At 49.2% G+C, this 16,004-nt stretch overlaps 2 protein-coding genes across 2 annotated transcripts in view; one reads left to right on the top strand and one right to left on the bottom strand.

The window, feature by feature from the left end:
* Positions 1–5,480: 5,480 nt before the first annotated feature.
* ETH_00027365 (uncharacterized protein) lies at positions 5,481–8,741 on the bottom strand (the record flags this gene model as incomplete). The annotated part of the gene is made up of 3 exons (XM_013373389.1): positions 5,481–6,233; positions 6,554–8,346; positions 8,510–8,741. 3 exons carry the CDS (start codon positions 8,739–8,741, stop codon positions 5,481–5,483), a joined length of 2,778 nt encoding a protein of 925 aa, XP_013228843.1.
* A 7,001-nt stretch (positions 8,742–15,742) lies between these two features.
* Positions 15,743–16,004, top strand: part of ETH_00027360 (U2 small nuclear ribonucleoprotein auxiliary factor U2AF, putative) — a gene marked incomplete at both ends in the record, with an annotated part of 3,123 nt that continues 2,861 nt past the window's right edge. Inside the window, one exon of the mRNA XM_013373388.1 lies at positions 15,743–15,950. Within this exon, the coding sequence (XP_013228842.1) occupies positions 15,743–15,950 (208 nt within the window). The remainder of the gene's footprint in view (positions 15,951–16,004) is intronic.

Raw genomic sequence — 16,004 nt, 5'->3', positions numbered from 1 at the left:
TTCTGCCGCTGCACATGAGGCTCTGTTTTAGAGTCTTTTCGGTTTCGGGGTTAAGCGCTGGGGGGTTAGGCTTGTTGGTTGTTTCTTATGACGAGAGGCGGTATCTCCCGTGAAAAACGCTGGACGCTGCTACCACATGTGTTCAATGTGCCACAAATTCTGATTTGTTGGCCTCGAAGCGGCCAGAAGTAAGCAGGGCCACCCTTTTAAACGGCCTTGCAGGGGTGGTTTTATTTCTTGCGAAGGTGAGCGTGTGCGCATTCATGCATATGTGCTTCCTTGCATGTGCACACTATGCGGATCAGTGCGGTACGCGATTGGGGCGGTTCGGAAAATAAGTGCAATTGCTGCGCTGCATGCGGATGTAAATACACAAAGATGTTAGTCGAGTACATTGAATGCACCCAAGTGCAGAAAAATGCGCAGATGTTTGCATTGCCGTGAATGTAAAGGTTAGTGTAGCATAAGAGTGCGCGTACTATTCCACACCGTATCTCCTATATATTGTTTAAACGCAACACTCTAGACAGCTGTTATAGTGTTCTGTGGGTTGGCTGCCACCGAAACGAGCCGAACACAAACAGCTGCTGTTGCCTTGGGACTGTTGGAAGTATACCTGGCAAGACTTGCAAGTAGGTCTTCCTTGGATATTTCGTTTGTTTCGCTTTCTTTTCTGACATTTGGCTTTGCACCGTTTATTTATTGCTTTTGTTGGCCAGCGAATTCAGTGTCCTGGACGCGTGATTTGTTCTCTGAGACGGACTGTACACGTTTATTGTGCGCTGAAGATGATCTGCAACAGCGAAACAGGTATAACTTAAGCACATGATTTCGTGCCTGCAGACATTCTGATCAACGCATGAGCCGCACAGCTTGTGATTGCGATGGTGCCCTTCGTCGTGCTTACATCGACTTCGGGCGGAGAGCATAACGCGCCTTACGGCGATATTATCAACCCAGCAATAAAGTTTGGTCTTTGCGACGATCAACTTCCCCGGTAAATGCCTGCCAACTCTCCTCGTCAGGTAGTTTTCATGCAGTGTTGTCTCAAACTGTTACCTCACTGCTACGGCCCTCACTGCTACGGTTGTCTCTGGGAATACGCTTAGCCCCAAAGTATATGCGTATCTGGTTCTGCGTAAGAATTGTAACTGCAATTGCGCAACGTGGAGCGTCAAGGAGTCCAGTAGTGGAACTCAGCTACTAGTTGCTCCTCAGAGGGAACGGAGGCGAGGTAGCTCTCGCGTTTATTGGAAGCTTTAGATTGTTCACAGATTTTTCTTGACAGCAAGCTGGGGCATGAGACGGTGCGGGCATGAATGTAACGTAATCAAGACATTTGCATTATGTGCGCAGCAGCTATGCTTCATTCCTACAGTGCTTTTGCCGATGAAGTATTCCGCTTAAAATTTACAATTCTTGTGTATGGAGAGCTTGGAGCCAACTCTTATTATAAATCAGCTCCTAGCAGCCATCTCAGCGCATGCAGAGAAGGTGGTTGCCTACAAGGGCCTTGAAGTCCGGCATTGACTCATTCTCCCCATCAGTATCTTGAATTACTGTTTTCTATGTAATGGGAAAGAAACTCAACACCGAAGGCAGGTCATTTAGGCCTATCAGGCCGTTCCGGCCAAGCCGGCTCCGGCAGCAAATATGATCACTGCCGACCGAACTGGCTGGAGTGTGTTGGCTGTCAAGTCTCGCTCTTTAAGAAACGTTTGAAATATATCACTGTGCTTACTCATCAATAAAGGCTCGATAAGGCCGTATTAGCGGCGACTTTCGATGACTATGCTCCTTTCGTGGTGGTTAGTATTGTTGCTTCTTCCCAAGGTGTTCTGCAGCGTCGCAGCAAGCGCTCCGCCTCAGTTCAAAAGGAAACCCTTACTTTTAACGCCTTTAATTAAGCAAAATAGTCAGAAGGCGGTGGAAAATTCAACCTTTGCGTGCGCTATCCCTCCACTTAGAGGAGCCCTGCCCAATTCACTTCGCCCTGGTGGAGTTGCTGAGCAGAACGGCGATTTATGCGCTTCCAAATGCAGTGTTAGGGCAACAACTAATAGGACGAAGTCATTTATTTTGCCATTCAATGGCCGTTTCTGCCTAGAACTGGAAGCTGCTGGGTCTGGGTTTGCCCTTCCGCCTCCTTGTATCCGGTGCGCTTCGCAAACAGCAGGCTAGTCGACACACGTGATGCAAGAGTACGTAGAATGCAGTGACATAGGAAAAGTGGCTACTTAAAGGAGACAACCAACGCAAACAAGGCAATATTACCCGTAGCATGCATACAAAGAGGTCAGCGAGATAGAGCAAAACGAACACACCAATGTCTACAGATTTGCGTAGGTACGCCACGGTAACTGTGAGCATCAATGCATGTAGAAATAGAAAGCAACAGATGTGAATAAGAATAGGACTCTATATGTATGAATGAATGCGCATATTTAATGGAAAAGAAGAACAGTTGTGCTCCGCCCGCCACTGTAAATACGTGCGTGTTCGGCTAACCACGCGCACCGAAGTATCCCTCAGCTGTGCCAAGTCTCCACCAGTTTCTTCTAGTTTGCTTTTCTTCTTTTTTCGTGATGTGCTACAGGCGCAAGAATTCCACCTCTCATGCTCCTCCCAACAGCTGCACATCGGCGACAGTTTGCTGGGCCACTTCAAAGGGCGGCGCCGCGACAAAGAACAATAGGGATTCCCGCCCCAAATTCTTGGGTGAGACTAATTAATTAATTGTCACAGACAGGCAAATCAGTGGTGCGCTGCAATAGTAGTGAGTTGCATGCCTTGCCCAGTGTAATGAACTGGTGAACTTCAAATGCAGGCGTGAAGAAATTTGGAGGGCAATTCGTACTTCCGGGGGATATTTTGGTGCGACAGAGAGGCACTCGATTCAAGGCAGGCGAAGGTAACGGCATAGCTACCAATTTGTTCATGTATTGTTGATATTTACTTACACGTGGTACAGCCATTTGCTTATCTTCTTCAAGGTCTTCGTACACGCGTTGAAGTTAGTTGTGTGTATTTTGAGGCCTTCGAGCATATGCTATGTATCGTAATGCTGAGCTATTTGTATGCATACTATGGAGTTACTAGTTGCGTATTTTTGTGGATTCGTTCATGCGCGTGCATTTATTCGTGCCTGCTAACCCGGTCGGCATGCAGCAGTGGGATGTTTGTGCTGCTTTCTCTGTGTAGATTTGTGGGGATTTTCCTTTATCCTTCCTGCTGATCTAGTCTCATGTAATCTCAGTTAATACTGTGGCGTCTGAATTTTCAACATAATATTCCAAGAACGAACTTCAGCAAGCACACCGTAATGGACTCGATAAACTTGCGAAATGCACCTCAAAGCCACAGACATATTCCCCGCATATATAAGGTTGTAATGCAGTATACACGCTTGTATGGATACAATTCTATGAAACGCTAGACGCACAAATAGATATTCAAGTGTATTCATGTATATGTGCTTGTAAACTACCCATGAATCTGTCCCTGTACATATTCGAAAGTGTGAGTGCATTTTTACCCGTGTTTCTGAATATAAGACAAGTATTGTGGAACTACACGCGCACTTCTGGAGGCACATGGGCAACTGTGTGTTAGGACCTAAGCAATATACATGCGCCCGTGCTGTGAACGCTCATTTCGGTGGTTTCAAAGAATTAAATGTATCTTTGCAGACATGTTTTTTTCGCAAAGGTACGTATCTATGCGCCCCTGTGTTATTGCTACTTAGGAGTTATGAGAGGCGGCGACGACAGCCTGGTGGCCTTAAATTCAGGTTTCGTTTGCATGCGAAGGGTGTACCGCACCAGTGACGCGAACACCAGAATTAAGGCCGGCTGCGTGGTGTCCATTAAAGCCTCACCTGCAGAAACACTCGACCCGAAAGCGGCTCGGGTCAGCTTCTTAAGGACGCTCGCGAAGTCTTGGATGATGCAGGGACAACGCCTGGAGCTGCCGCAACTGCAGCAATAGCGCTTGTTGGCACCAGTGGGCCGTTCTCGAATGCTTACGAGCAGCATTTGTGCAGAGTGCGTTTTTTTGCCGTCTATATCTGTATAAGCATCGCTTGTGTACCTGACCAATATCATGTTTGTCGAATTTCGTTTCTTCATGCATATTTTACGCGCTCTGTGTAGACGCTCTTTCGAAACAATTGTACGACCTTTCGCACGAACAGCGCTGATTGCCTACTTCCGGAAAACTATCTGTTGCAGTTCAACCATAAACTCTTGACTCTTCTTTGAAGAAGGTGGTTTCTTTAAACCTGAGCTGTTGGGTTTGAGTCGATTCTTCCGCCTCCTGGCGGACAAATACCCTGCTGCCTGTTGGCAGTTAGTCGCTGACGGGCAGCTACACGATTAGAGGAAAACAAAGAAACATAGGGAAAGAGAAACATGAATGCGCACGCAGGCACAAATAACTGAACACCTGCCGGCGGAAACAGTGCACCAACACCACAATGCGCAGACAAAAGCTCGCAGTGGTACCTCTCACAAATGCTCCAGGACCAGCCCTTTTTGTAGGGGCTTCCCTGGTAGAGAAAAACCTGCACTTGTGACTAGAAATGGGGAGCCGCTGTGGGTAGGTGGATTCTCGCGTTGTAATATCGCCTGTCCAAAACGTGCTGCGGCAAGTAGGGCGATAGAATGACATCTTCAAAACAAGCAAATTTTTGTTCTCCTCTTGAGTATTTCGTGCTGCATGTAAACCTGAGCTGACATGGGTTGCAGTTACAACAAGGGGGACATAACGGAAAATCACCGTTTACTGTCGCTTTGTCCTTTGACTTCAGCCATTAAAGCAGTGGACCGTTTTACTGTCGCAGGCCCTGCACAGTTCTATGTGCGTATGCATCCATATACATGCTTATGTGCATATGAAAGTACTTTTATACGGCAGCATATGTAATTGCGTGCGTATGCGTGTGCGTATTTGTGCCTCTGTGTGTTTTACTGTATTGGCTTGTGTAAATGAACATGAATGTGTCCGTGAAGTTCAGAATGTGTTTGAAGTGTATGCGTACATGAATATGAATGCGTATAAATGCACATGCGTAATATTTATGTATATATATGCATATATATATTATAAGCATGCTCCTTTTCAACTGCATAACACACAGGCAACGCACCCTCCTTCGGTTTGGTGCCCAGACAAGGAATGTAAGGGTGCCTTTGGTCCATCAATATTGTTGGTTCTTACTGGCATTTCTGACCTTTGTCTGCTGGTATTTTCGTTGTACCCGATGATAGGTCGTTGGTGATGTTTTCTCTTGTTTTGTGCGTATGTTATCGCCCTTTACTATGGCTGGTCATTCTTGTGAGAGCGCTGTTTGTGTTCACTGCATAAGCCAGTGAACAGCTGCCACTTAGTAAAAGCAGCAACTGAATGGCTGAATTTTCTTTTCCAGCACCGCCATTTGCTGTTATTGCTTAGCCGCAACATTGTTTTTCATGCCTTTGCTGTTATCCCTGGAACCATTCATCCGGCACATAGACGATCCTCTCCAGCGTAAAACCTTGTTCATGAACACATTTGACAAATTCCGCCCTCTTTGCCCTTACAACGGAAGGAATGCACTTGCTTTGCACGTGATTAACACTGGCTGGTGCCTCATGTAGAATGAACTGAGGGGTTCTGGGCACGTGAGTGACAATATATTCGTCTGTAGTTTCCCTCAACCTTCCTTCGTGCCACAGGCAAGAGTATAAGTCCTTAAGAATTGACAGACATGCAGGATAGGATGGCGTGCGGCACCGTTTGCTGCGAACGTCGCAGAAGCCAAACCCTCCGACTCCCCAACACTCCCTGTCTGTCACGCAGCTGCGCTTATCGAGAGGCACGCAACGCCCGGAGAACTTGCGGAATGTGCGCACTATGTCTCTCCCCAGATTGTTGCCGTAGGGATTGGGAGTTTCCAGGGGAGAAGGCAGCGCCAGCTGTGGCGGCATTCCCCCTGGGAGATGGGAGGAGTGGCCGCTTGTGCTGTACTCGAAGCGTTGCCAGGGAGCACAGACGCTGTCTAGATCCACGTTGTCCGTCAACACAATAGGGTCCCCAGCTGAGGCATGTCGAGAGGTAAACCAGGGACTGCATTCTCCGTTAACGCAAGACAAACGATCCTCGCACTCTCGCGCACTATCGCCCACGCACGTCGCACCCTCGCGTTTCCGAGCCTGGCAGCCCTGAGATGCGTGAAGGAAGGAGCAGTAGTGGTGCTGCAACGCAGAACACGGAGACAAAAAGAGCTCAGCTACATAAACGTATTGCTGGCTGGTTGCTTAGAACTTCCAAATGCATGCATACTCACGAATATGTATTGAACAGGACGAAAGACACAGGCGCAATTACGCAAAGCGGAGAAGCCAGCAGCACGGGAATGCTACTTTATGGGTCTCATCTCGTTGAGGAGCCACGGCTCAAGCACATAGTCACCCAAACTGCGTCACTGCCTCAGCACAAAATACAGGAAGCAGCCCTTGTCACCACTCGCCGTCTCCGTTGCTCATATGTGCTATGGTGCACATGTTGAATTTACTGCCATCCATCTGATTTCTGCACCGCTGCTCTCGCCAGTCCTCACCGAGGCACAGCAGCGGTCCAGCCAACAGCCGCCTTTGAAATCCGTGGGCAGTCGGCTAGGTAGGCCGTTGAGGGGCCCCACGTTTGGAGCGTAAGGCACTGAAGGCAGCAGCTGCGTTTGCACTTTGGGATGAAGCGGCAGTGGCGGGAGTGTACCGCCCAACGCTGAAGCGCCCAAAGGCACGCTGCTGAGGGGCGGAAGAGGACCCGGAGGAACATGGCCCAGCGGGGGAGGTACAACTCCAGGCAGGCGGGGCGGCATGGGCTGCCTCTGCATGTTAAGTGCGGGTGAGGCTCCCAGAGGTGGGGGCAGTGGGCCAGTGGGCTGCCTTGGTTGAAACCCTAGAAGCTGCAGAGGATTGAGAAGAGGGTTTGGCATGCCCGGGTACACCAAGCCTTCAAGAGCCTCTCCCTCCTCCTCAGAGCTGCCGCGCTCTCGCTGTGCTGCTTTGCCTTTCATCCCAGCAGCTTCCATTGCTTCTAGGGATGAGTCGAAGGACGTGAACGGCTGTGGTTGCTGCAATTGCTGCAGTTGTTGCAGCTGCGCCGATAGCTGCTCCTGCTGCTGCAGAGACAAAGACGGGGTGCCCGCCGCCGGACTCCCAAACGAAGATGTCCCGAACACGTCATGCTGCGATAGGGGAGCTTTTATTCCTCCCGTAGTAATAGGGGTAGGAGCCAAGCTGTGTGACAGCTGCGGCGGCAACGCAGAAGGGAAGCCAAAGGCGGGCCCCCCCAGTGTATGCATTAAGCTCATATGCTGCTGCTGATCTTCAGGAGTGAATGCATACGACACGCCGGTGAACAGCCGCGCGAGCCGTTTGGCCAGGGAGCCGTTGAGTAGCGGGCGTGGCTGCGGTCTGTCAATAATTGTCCCTCTTCCCGCTCCTGGGTGCTGCAGTGCTTGATACTGGGATCTGGGGCCCCACAGTGCTTGCTGGCCCGTGATCCCTTCCTCGTTTTCAACATGTGTTTCGTTCTGTTTCTTTTCTAGAGCTTCTTGTGGCGCTAGGGGCTCCCCGCTCTCGTTGCGGGGAACAGAGAAGAAAGACGCCAAGTCCTCAGCTGTGACGGTCTCACCCAGAAGAGCTGAGGCTTCTGCTGCTCTTTGCTCCCAAGCCTGACGGACGGTTTGCTCATCTAACACTTTGTTTGCATTTAAAGATGCTGCTGCTGAAGCCGCATGCTGCTGCCGCTTCAACATGGGGTCGCGGTCCTGCGCTGCCTCGTTCCCGACAGCTGCTGCCATCGTGCCCCTGGCGCGCTGCAGGTTCCTTGTGACTTGCTGCTGCGTGTCTGGCGCAGCTACTTCGGTTTGCTGGTTCTCTGCGCTAAACCCATTGACGGCTAGAGGCAGCATTAGTTCCTTCTGCTGCTCCAAAAGCATCTGCTGATGGTCTAGGGGGGAAGGCACGGGCTTGCAAATGCCCTGGACGCACTGCAGGCAGTCGGTAACGCAGTGGCGGAAGCGGTCGCATGCAGCCCCAGGGGGAAGGTCCTTAACGATGCAGTACCTAGACAGAGAATGGCGGCCCCCCAGGGGCTCCCCCTGGGCCGTTTGTGTAGCGGCGTAGCCGCATATACCCGACTCGCACATGAACGCGTTCTGCTCAGTACAGCTGCCGCCCACACTAATAAGCCGCCGACAGATTTTCAGGTAGGGGTCGCAGGTGAGGCCCGTAGAGCACAAATGCACAGATGCAGCACAGCTCTTGCCCTCCCCCTCGCTCCATGGCAACCGGCAATAACCTAAACGCCACAGCAGCAGTACAGCATAAGCAATAAAAATGCCTCCAGCAGGAGCACCACGTGCAGCAGTAAAGCTTGCATTTTGTCGTTGGCCAGGAGAAAAAGGAGGGAAAGGCACACACATAAGCGACCGGATAATGGCAAGGCTGGTGAAGGGGATTACCTGTCTTCTGGTCGTTAGCTGGGGCACAAATAAGGGGCATTTTGCATCGGCGTCGGCGCCAGTCGCTGTTGCCGCTCCAATCTTGTGTGCAATGGTCGTTGAGGGAAGAGAAGCTTCTTTCAAGGACAATCCATTCTTCTTTCCTCAAAACAATTACCAGAGTAAGAACCAAAACTGCCACCAACACCACCGCAATCCCAACAGCAATCAGTATCTTCGTGAGCCGCCTCATCGTTGCCGCAACTGCAAGGTAAAACCTGGAATGGAAAACGACGCAGCGATTTCCCTTCGCCTTCTATCCATCGGAAAACCGCCTACTTGACCTTCTCTGTATTTTTATTCAGCAAGAATAAACCTGAAAAGCCTTTAAACTACAAAAGACGGCCAACAAATCACCGCGCTCTCCCCAAGGTGGGAGAGAACCGCCGCATGTCTTTGCGGCCCCGATCTGCACGGAACGCAGCAATCGAACTCCTACTACTTCAAAACACTGCCTCTTTATGGCATTCCATATCCGAAAATGGCATTTTATATCGGTGTAAGCAGTAAACACAACCAGACCACCAGCCCCCAAAGCAGCAAGTGACCTGAGTGCCCAGCGACGACTTCGTCGGCAGCGCCCGCCTTGTGCGCAACGGGAAAGAAACGTGATTCTAATGGGCATTTGCATTTTGACCAGAAACGCATTTTTAACACCAGAAACTAAACAGATGAAGCCTCTGAATACATAAACTTCGCGAATAGACGCACATAAAAACGCTCGTGCACAGTGTGGGGTTCTGAGCTCTTGGCGAAGTTCTAAAGAGCAGCATGCGCTGCCACTTCGCTAAAGAGTTAAAAGAAAAACAAATTTAACACGCCTTTAAAATCATTAAACAGGCAATAAATCATTTGACAAAGATCTGTAACTAAACTCCCACACGCATTGTCAAACGCCTCTGAAATCGCGCAGATCAGATCCATTGTTTTTCGCAGCCACCAATGAGCTGCACACAAGCAATCAATCTGTAAATTCCATTGCGAGAGAACTTTTTTCTGTTTATTTTTCAAATTTTGCTTATCGACTCCTTGGGAGAAATAGGACGCCGGATCGCAGGGAATCAACTCGAGGAACAGCACAGAAGCAATTTCAAGCGCAACACTTCAATTTCTTAATGCTGCAATACAGGAGACTATTCGTTGCATTCGATAAAATACGGCATGAGTCAACAACTGTGCAGAACTCGCACAAGCCAGCGGCACCTGGGGCACCTCGGATATGCAGACTCCTACCGGAAACGCAGAGTGTCATGTAGTTACCTGCATGCGCATCTACCATTTTTCCATTCCTTAGCTCCACTGACTATTTGCACTATGAATGACGCTGGGGGGGCTCATGCTCGGCGGCTTGGTTCTCTATTTCCCAGACAGCATGTTGCGCTTATCTGCTATATTCCCACTGAGAAAGAGCTGAAGGTTTCATCTCTTATATCAAACGAAGTAATTAATGTCAGAGAAAATCATGCCGTTTGTGTTGCATTGTCAAACCCCCAACTGAAAACTGAAAAAATTCATCCATCTGCTCACTTGTATGTTCGGGACATCATACGCCAATTTTTGTTTTGAGGGATCTCAGCAGGCCAACTACCTCCAGTTAGTTGCCTTACCTCACTAGGAGCAGCTCGTTTAGCGGTCACAAGGGGGAGCAGTAGCAGTTTTCAGCTACTGCGTTTGGAGGTCACCATCTGAGAGGGGAAGTGCTGCCCCTCGCTATTCCATGGAGGTACTTTGGGTTTTATATTGGCCCTAATCCACAATCTGCCCCAGGGTATTGAAATGCTGAAGTCAACAGCCCTGTTGTAGGTTTGCCACAAGATGCAGAGTCCGCTAAGTTAGTGGCTTTGTGCTGCTCCAAAAGAGCAGCCTCCCTTTCGTTGAAAATTGGTCTCAAGCGCTGTCTAGAACGCCATCCCTATATTGTTTCACAAAAACTGAAGGCCAGATGCTCAAATGTGCACGTTTCCTAGAGGCGTTCACCTTATTTGATTGCTCTCTAATCACGAAGACTGACGCGCCTCAAGTGTCGTCAACAGCTTGCGCCAACTTTTCGCCGTCTGCAGCTCCTCCTGGTGAGCTAAGACCCTTCAGTCTCACCACGTAAGCAGCCGCCAACTTCATATGAAGCCAAGCAGAGGCTTGCCTAAGTGCCGCTACACAGCTAAGGCTACCATAAAACCCCAAACCTGGAGGAATGGCGAAATGCCTGTAGAGCTGCTCAACAGCTTTCCAGTAAGGAAAATCAGATCTGACTACGTGCTGGCTCCCCCCACAAACGCAGACAGCCATTTTCGTAGAAGGAGGATGCAGCTCTCCGTCAACCATCCTCTTGCGTGTGGGAAAACGTGTTAAAGTATTCCTCATAATCGCATACTTTCGCGAATCGCCTTAGCGTTGCAGCCATGAACTGCAGTCCAGAGTTTGCCAAAAGAAATGTGGAAACTTGATAACTGGACTTCTACTTATCCCGTAGGCATCCCACACAGTGTGGGCGTTTTCATTACAACTTTTATGTCACCGAGCATTGCTGTCGAGGTATACTATTCTTGTTGGTTCGTCACTGCACTGTCATAATCAAAGTAATCAGCCTAACTTCCCGCATAACTTCTCCAGCTTAGAGGTGCATCCCGGTGAATGCAGATACAGATCACTTCTGGCCTGTTGACCGCATGCGGGTCAGTCTTGTTCAGGCACAGCACCCATTTCCTGAGGGCGAAATCAACGTTGCTTCAGTAAAATATGTAAGTGTTACCTAGCTACTACTTCTGCATTGGCATGTCCCATCATAACGCTTGTGTTCATGCTATTATTGTACCTGTATTCTTGGCGGACTGGCAACTGCAACTAGGCCTTCAAACATCCTTCTAATGGAACAGTTACTTCGCCTTCAAGTGAGAGAGCATGGGATTCACTCGCGCCTTCGGTCAAAAAGCTTCTGGATATCCGTAGCAAGCTGTATAAATGTGCTCAGCTTCGCGAGCAAACGCATAGAGAGGCGAGCCAAACAAAGCGCCGTGTCCATCAGCACAAGTTAAAAAACGGAAAGCGTCTGTTGGACTCAAACGTAAGACACTGCGAGAATGTATTGACGTGTTTAAAATTTTATTTTTTAGGGTGCCGGGCAGATGTCATAAACTATACCTTTCCAAATTTTCAGGGGTGTATGTAAGTAGCTTTTATTTTTGACAGCGGTTAACCTTTCCGCTTTAGATGTTGCTCTACATGATACATACTATGTAATTGCCCACTTCCATTTCGTATTATCTCTTGGTGTCTGTAAAGCAGTAGGAGCAAGCCTATTCAACAGCAGTAAACGGCCTATTTACAGGTCTGAAGCAAAATTCTGTTTACCCAGGACTCATTTACAACAGGCTTGTGGCCTGTACTCACCTAGGCACGTGAAGCCTCGGCATGGAATAGAGAGCTTGAAGCTGAGCGTAGGACATGCCTGGCAAAGTAAATGGACTCTTCAAAACAACTACCATTCCACTGTTGCATAAGAAGTCCATGCCCTTGAATTGCGGCATACAAATCATTTATGAAGAGCAGCCCAAAGTGCGCAGGGGAAGTACTTGAGGGAAGTGGAGAGTATGTGTTCTGGTGCGGGTCACTTCAGTGCACCGCTATGAGCTGGAAATTACGAATTCAAAGTTCAAAGCAGCTGAAGCTTCCTAAAGCCGTCAAGCATAGTCTTTCGAACAAAAAGAAAAGTATATCGGATTGGGAAAGTCCCGAGTCCCATACTTGTCCACAATCGAATGAAACTCTCCGTCGCATTTACTGCCATTTTCCTGAAGTGACCAAAGCAGCAACGCCTGCGCTTGATTAACAACGTTTCCATTAAAGTATGTTATCAAGACCTGTGGTTCACTATGCTTCTCCTTTTGATATTTGCTTGCTAGTGTCGACACGAAATATCTTATCAGTCCGTTCCACTGAGAACCAACAGATTCGGGCTCTTCTTACAGTAGCGCACTAACTAATTAGCTGTTTTCCTCGCAGTTTCCCGCGATATCATTTTACGCTTCAGCTTCCTTTGCTTTCGTTACTAGCACGTAGCGGCCTATATGAATTTTCAAATCGAATGGCAGGTCGTGAGGCTGAGGTGCTTTTCGTCGTTTTCCGTCTGGCTTTCCAGAATAGTAAGCTCAAGCAACGAAGAAACTTCACAGATCTGGCATATTGCTCAGCTCATACATAGCTTGTTGCCTTGCAGCCTCTTAGTCGCTGACTATTCCCTCAAAGTCTGTGGCGAAATCCACTGCACATTGTTCTCCAGGATCTGTATAGATGCAGCGCGCCAAGCCCACCTGCGTATAGTACTTGCCAACACATCCCCCAGCAGTTAGTCTTACAGCGACAAGCATAAATATATTTAAGCGATATCTAGTGCTCACCATGAAATTTTCTGAGTTCCATCACAGTTACGTCATTTTCTGTGGAATCTTTTATTTGAACAGGCCAGGCCAGTGCACCAAGCCAGCGGAAGGCCCGACTGCATAGTCTACAAAGCCAATGCTTTCATTTCAACGCCGACCTATCTTCTTGTAAAACCCCCAGTGATACCAGCAGTCTACGTTGTTCCTTTCCTCATGTAATCCTCTGGACACTGGCCGCTGTAAATGCACCCTCCCAGGTATATTTGTGCAAAACAGATGCATATGAAAGGAACCTCATGCCGCCAACTTACCTTTCAATGATCAGGAAGCCCTCCGTTGGCTCCGAGATATCCCCTTGAGGCCTCTTAACCCTCTTGTGAACTCTATTTCAAATGGAATCTGGTTCACTTCACAGATGCCTCCTGCTGTAACATCCTTGTATGTAGGCTTGCGCTTTCTCACATGCTGCACGACGCTATATATTGCAGCATTTCGTATATGAATCTCAGCAAGTCGTTATCATGCAGGGAAGAGCTGGCAGTTTCTTCCTCGCGATTCCTGTTGGTTAGTGTCTGCGTAGAACACCCCTTGCTTTGTTTCCAACTGATGGCCAGCAATAAGGGTCAAATCGGTTTTTCTTGGGAAACCAATGCAAGCTTCCTTTGGAATTTTGGTTTCTTATTAGAGTAAGTTGTGTGCCATAATTATTAATTCCAATTTTATGGGTTTTTGTTCAATGTGTTTGCGAATGACACTATTACCGTAATCCTCGGGTTGTCGCGCCAAGTTGACGTGCTGTAGAGTCGCTTCATTTATACTTTTCAGAATCTGGGATTCCCAAAGTAACCAAAAAAACTAAGTGCTGATCTCTCCAAACAAAGGCGAGACAGAGTCTCAATTGAGCGCGCATGCACAGCAGTGGTGCAAATGACTCCTCCCATTCAAACGTGAGAAGGTTGAGGCTAAGACTCCACTGCATTTGCAAAAATAGTTTTGAATGCCATTTGTTCAGAGTGCAATCTCCCAGTAGAAACTGGCACTGTCGTGCATCTGAATATGAACAGATTATCCTTCTTTGACTTGTGCTTCGCTGCACCAGCGGCTCTATGCCTCTGGTGCATGCAGCAACATTTGTATTAGATTTCTGAAAGGTACTTATCTTTTCTAGTGCATTGTGGTCAGCAAATAGTTACCCACAATGGAATATGCTTTACTCCATGCCATCAATTCGATTAATGGCCCCTTGCTAGAGTTCCATTGATGAACTCCCCACCTCATCAACAGCTTTCAGGTTTCTAGTGTTGTGTTTAATTGCTTTATTACATTCCGGGGGAAAGATTGGCAAAGGTTGCGCAGAAGCCCTTCAACTCAGTACCAAGCGATACAGATTTGCAACAGAAGCTAAATTCTCAATTCTTTGCAGATCCACTGGAATCGGAACAGCGCAAAACGGATAAGAAAACAAATCTAAAATTGAAAGATACTTCTTCGTAGCAGTAAGAACACGGAAAGGAGTTGCCCACAAGAGACGAATAAAATACTGAACTGCAGGCAATAGGGCCCGCCGAGCTGTTCTTTGTGTCCTTCTGCCCTATTTGGCCTCTTTTTAGCTTTTGTCTGTCTTTAATGAGTAGCAATGCAACTTCGAATGAGCGAATTGCACTAAATGGTTTATTAAGAAGGGCAGAACTTGGCAAATTTTCCATTTGGAGTTGTCGAGTTGTTTGTTTGTGGGGTAGAACACAGAAGAAACAATCGATTAAATGGCATTTTGGGCTTTCTTTAGTGTTTGACGAATTTACGGGGCTCTTCTTGGCTTCAGTGGCTTCAGTGTTTCCTTTTTAGTCGGTGGTGCAAAATGGGGCAAAAAACGAGAACAGGAAACGGCAATTCAAGTCCCCTGTGTCCCGCCTGAATTCCTGAAGACTCAAAAGTGGAATGAAACGGAAAATAAAGACAAAATTGTGCAAGTTTAATAATTCAAGTTTCACAGAAACTCCCAGCAGCACAGCGCTGCGGCGTGGCCCCCCGTTTTCCTCCCCTCGTGACTGGATATTTGAATATTGGAAGTGGGCAAATAGTAATTGGAAAGAAAGAGTAAATGGAGTTAAACAAAATGGAATACTGTGTTGAAGTTTAGCTGTGCTGCGGAAACCAGCAGCCTCCAACGCTGCCAGGACCTGGCGAGGGAGGGCCCACAGCCCTGTGGCGCTGCTGCTGCACCAAGGGTTTGCGGTAAACTATTCTTTTGGGATCCGAACTGCGCAATTTTAGTTTAAAAGAGAAATAAAGAAGACGGAAAAAGAGTTTTGTTGGGTTTGTGGCTGCAAGCAAGCGGCCAACTCTGCTTCTCCCGCGCGGCTCGCGGGTTGCATGCTGCGGCTGCTGCAGTTCTCCGTTGTTTCTCGGAGATTTTGCGGAATTATTTATTTCTTTTGGATTCCTGTGGTTTTTTGCTGCAAAGGCGGCGAAAAGACACGCGGATCCTGGCGATTGGAGCTGCGTGTCCACCCCGGCGGCCGGAGCAGCAGCTGGACTTGAACAGTGGCGTTTGGAGCTGTTCCGCGGCGTTTTTTCTTCGAATTTGAAGCTGCCAGCGTTTGGAAGTGCATGCACGAGCTTGGGGGCCAGTTGAAGGGCGCTGGGGGCTCGGGAGCGCGTCGGATCGCGGGGTTCGGGGTTGCCGCTGCGGGCGCGGGGCTGCTGCGGGGCGGGCGCAGTGGTGCTGCAGCAGCGGCGCGCAGGCAGCAGGGGCCGCTGGAGCAGCAGGCCGCGGCGCGGGGCCCCCTCGGGCGGGAGAGGCTCTGGGGAGTTGAGGATGGCGCGGGAGGAGCGGAGGGGGCGGGAGCGGGAGGCCCCGAAGCCCTCGGAGAAGCCGCGGGAGCGGGAGCGGGAGCGGGAGAAGGAGCGGGAGCGCGAGCGAGACCGCGAGCGCCCGCGGGAGAGGGAGAGGGAGCGGGAGAGGGAGCGGCCGCGGGACCGGGAGAAGGGGCGGGAGGCGCGCGAGCGGGACAGAGAGCGAGAGCGTGAGCGCCGCAGCAGCGAGCGCTTCCGCGCGCCCCGCGAGCCCTTCCCCCGCC

This window comes from Eimeria tenella, genomic scaffold (genome assembly GCF_000499545.2).
Source record: "Eimeria tenella Houghton genomic scaffold, Eth_scaff140, whole genome shotgun sequence".
Classification (NCBI taxonomy): Eukaryota; Apicomplexa; class Conoidasida; order Eucoccidiorida; family Eimeriidae; genus Eimeria; species Eimeria tenella.
The sequence above is the reverse complement of the archived record's forward strand: the minus strand, read 5'-3'. Positions and strand labels throughout refer to the sequence as shown.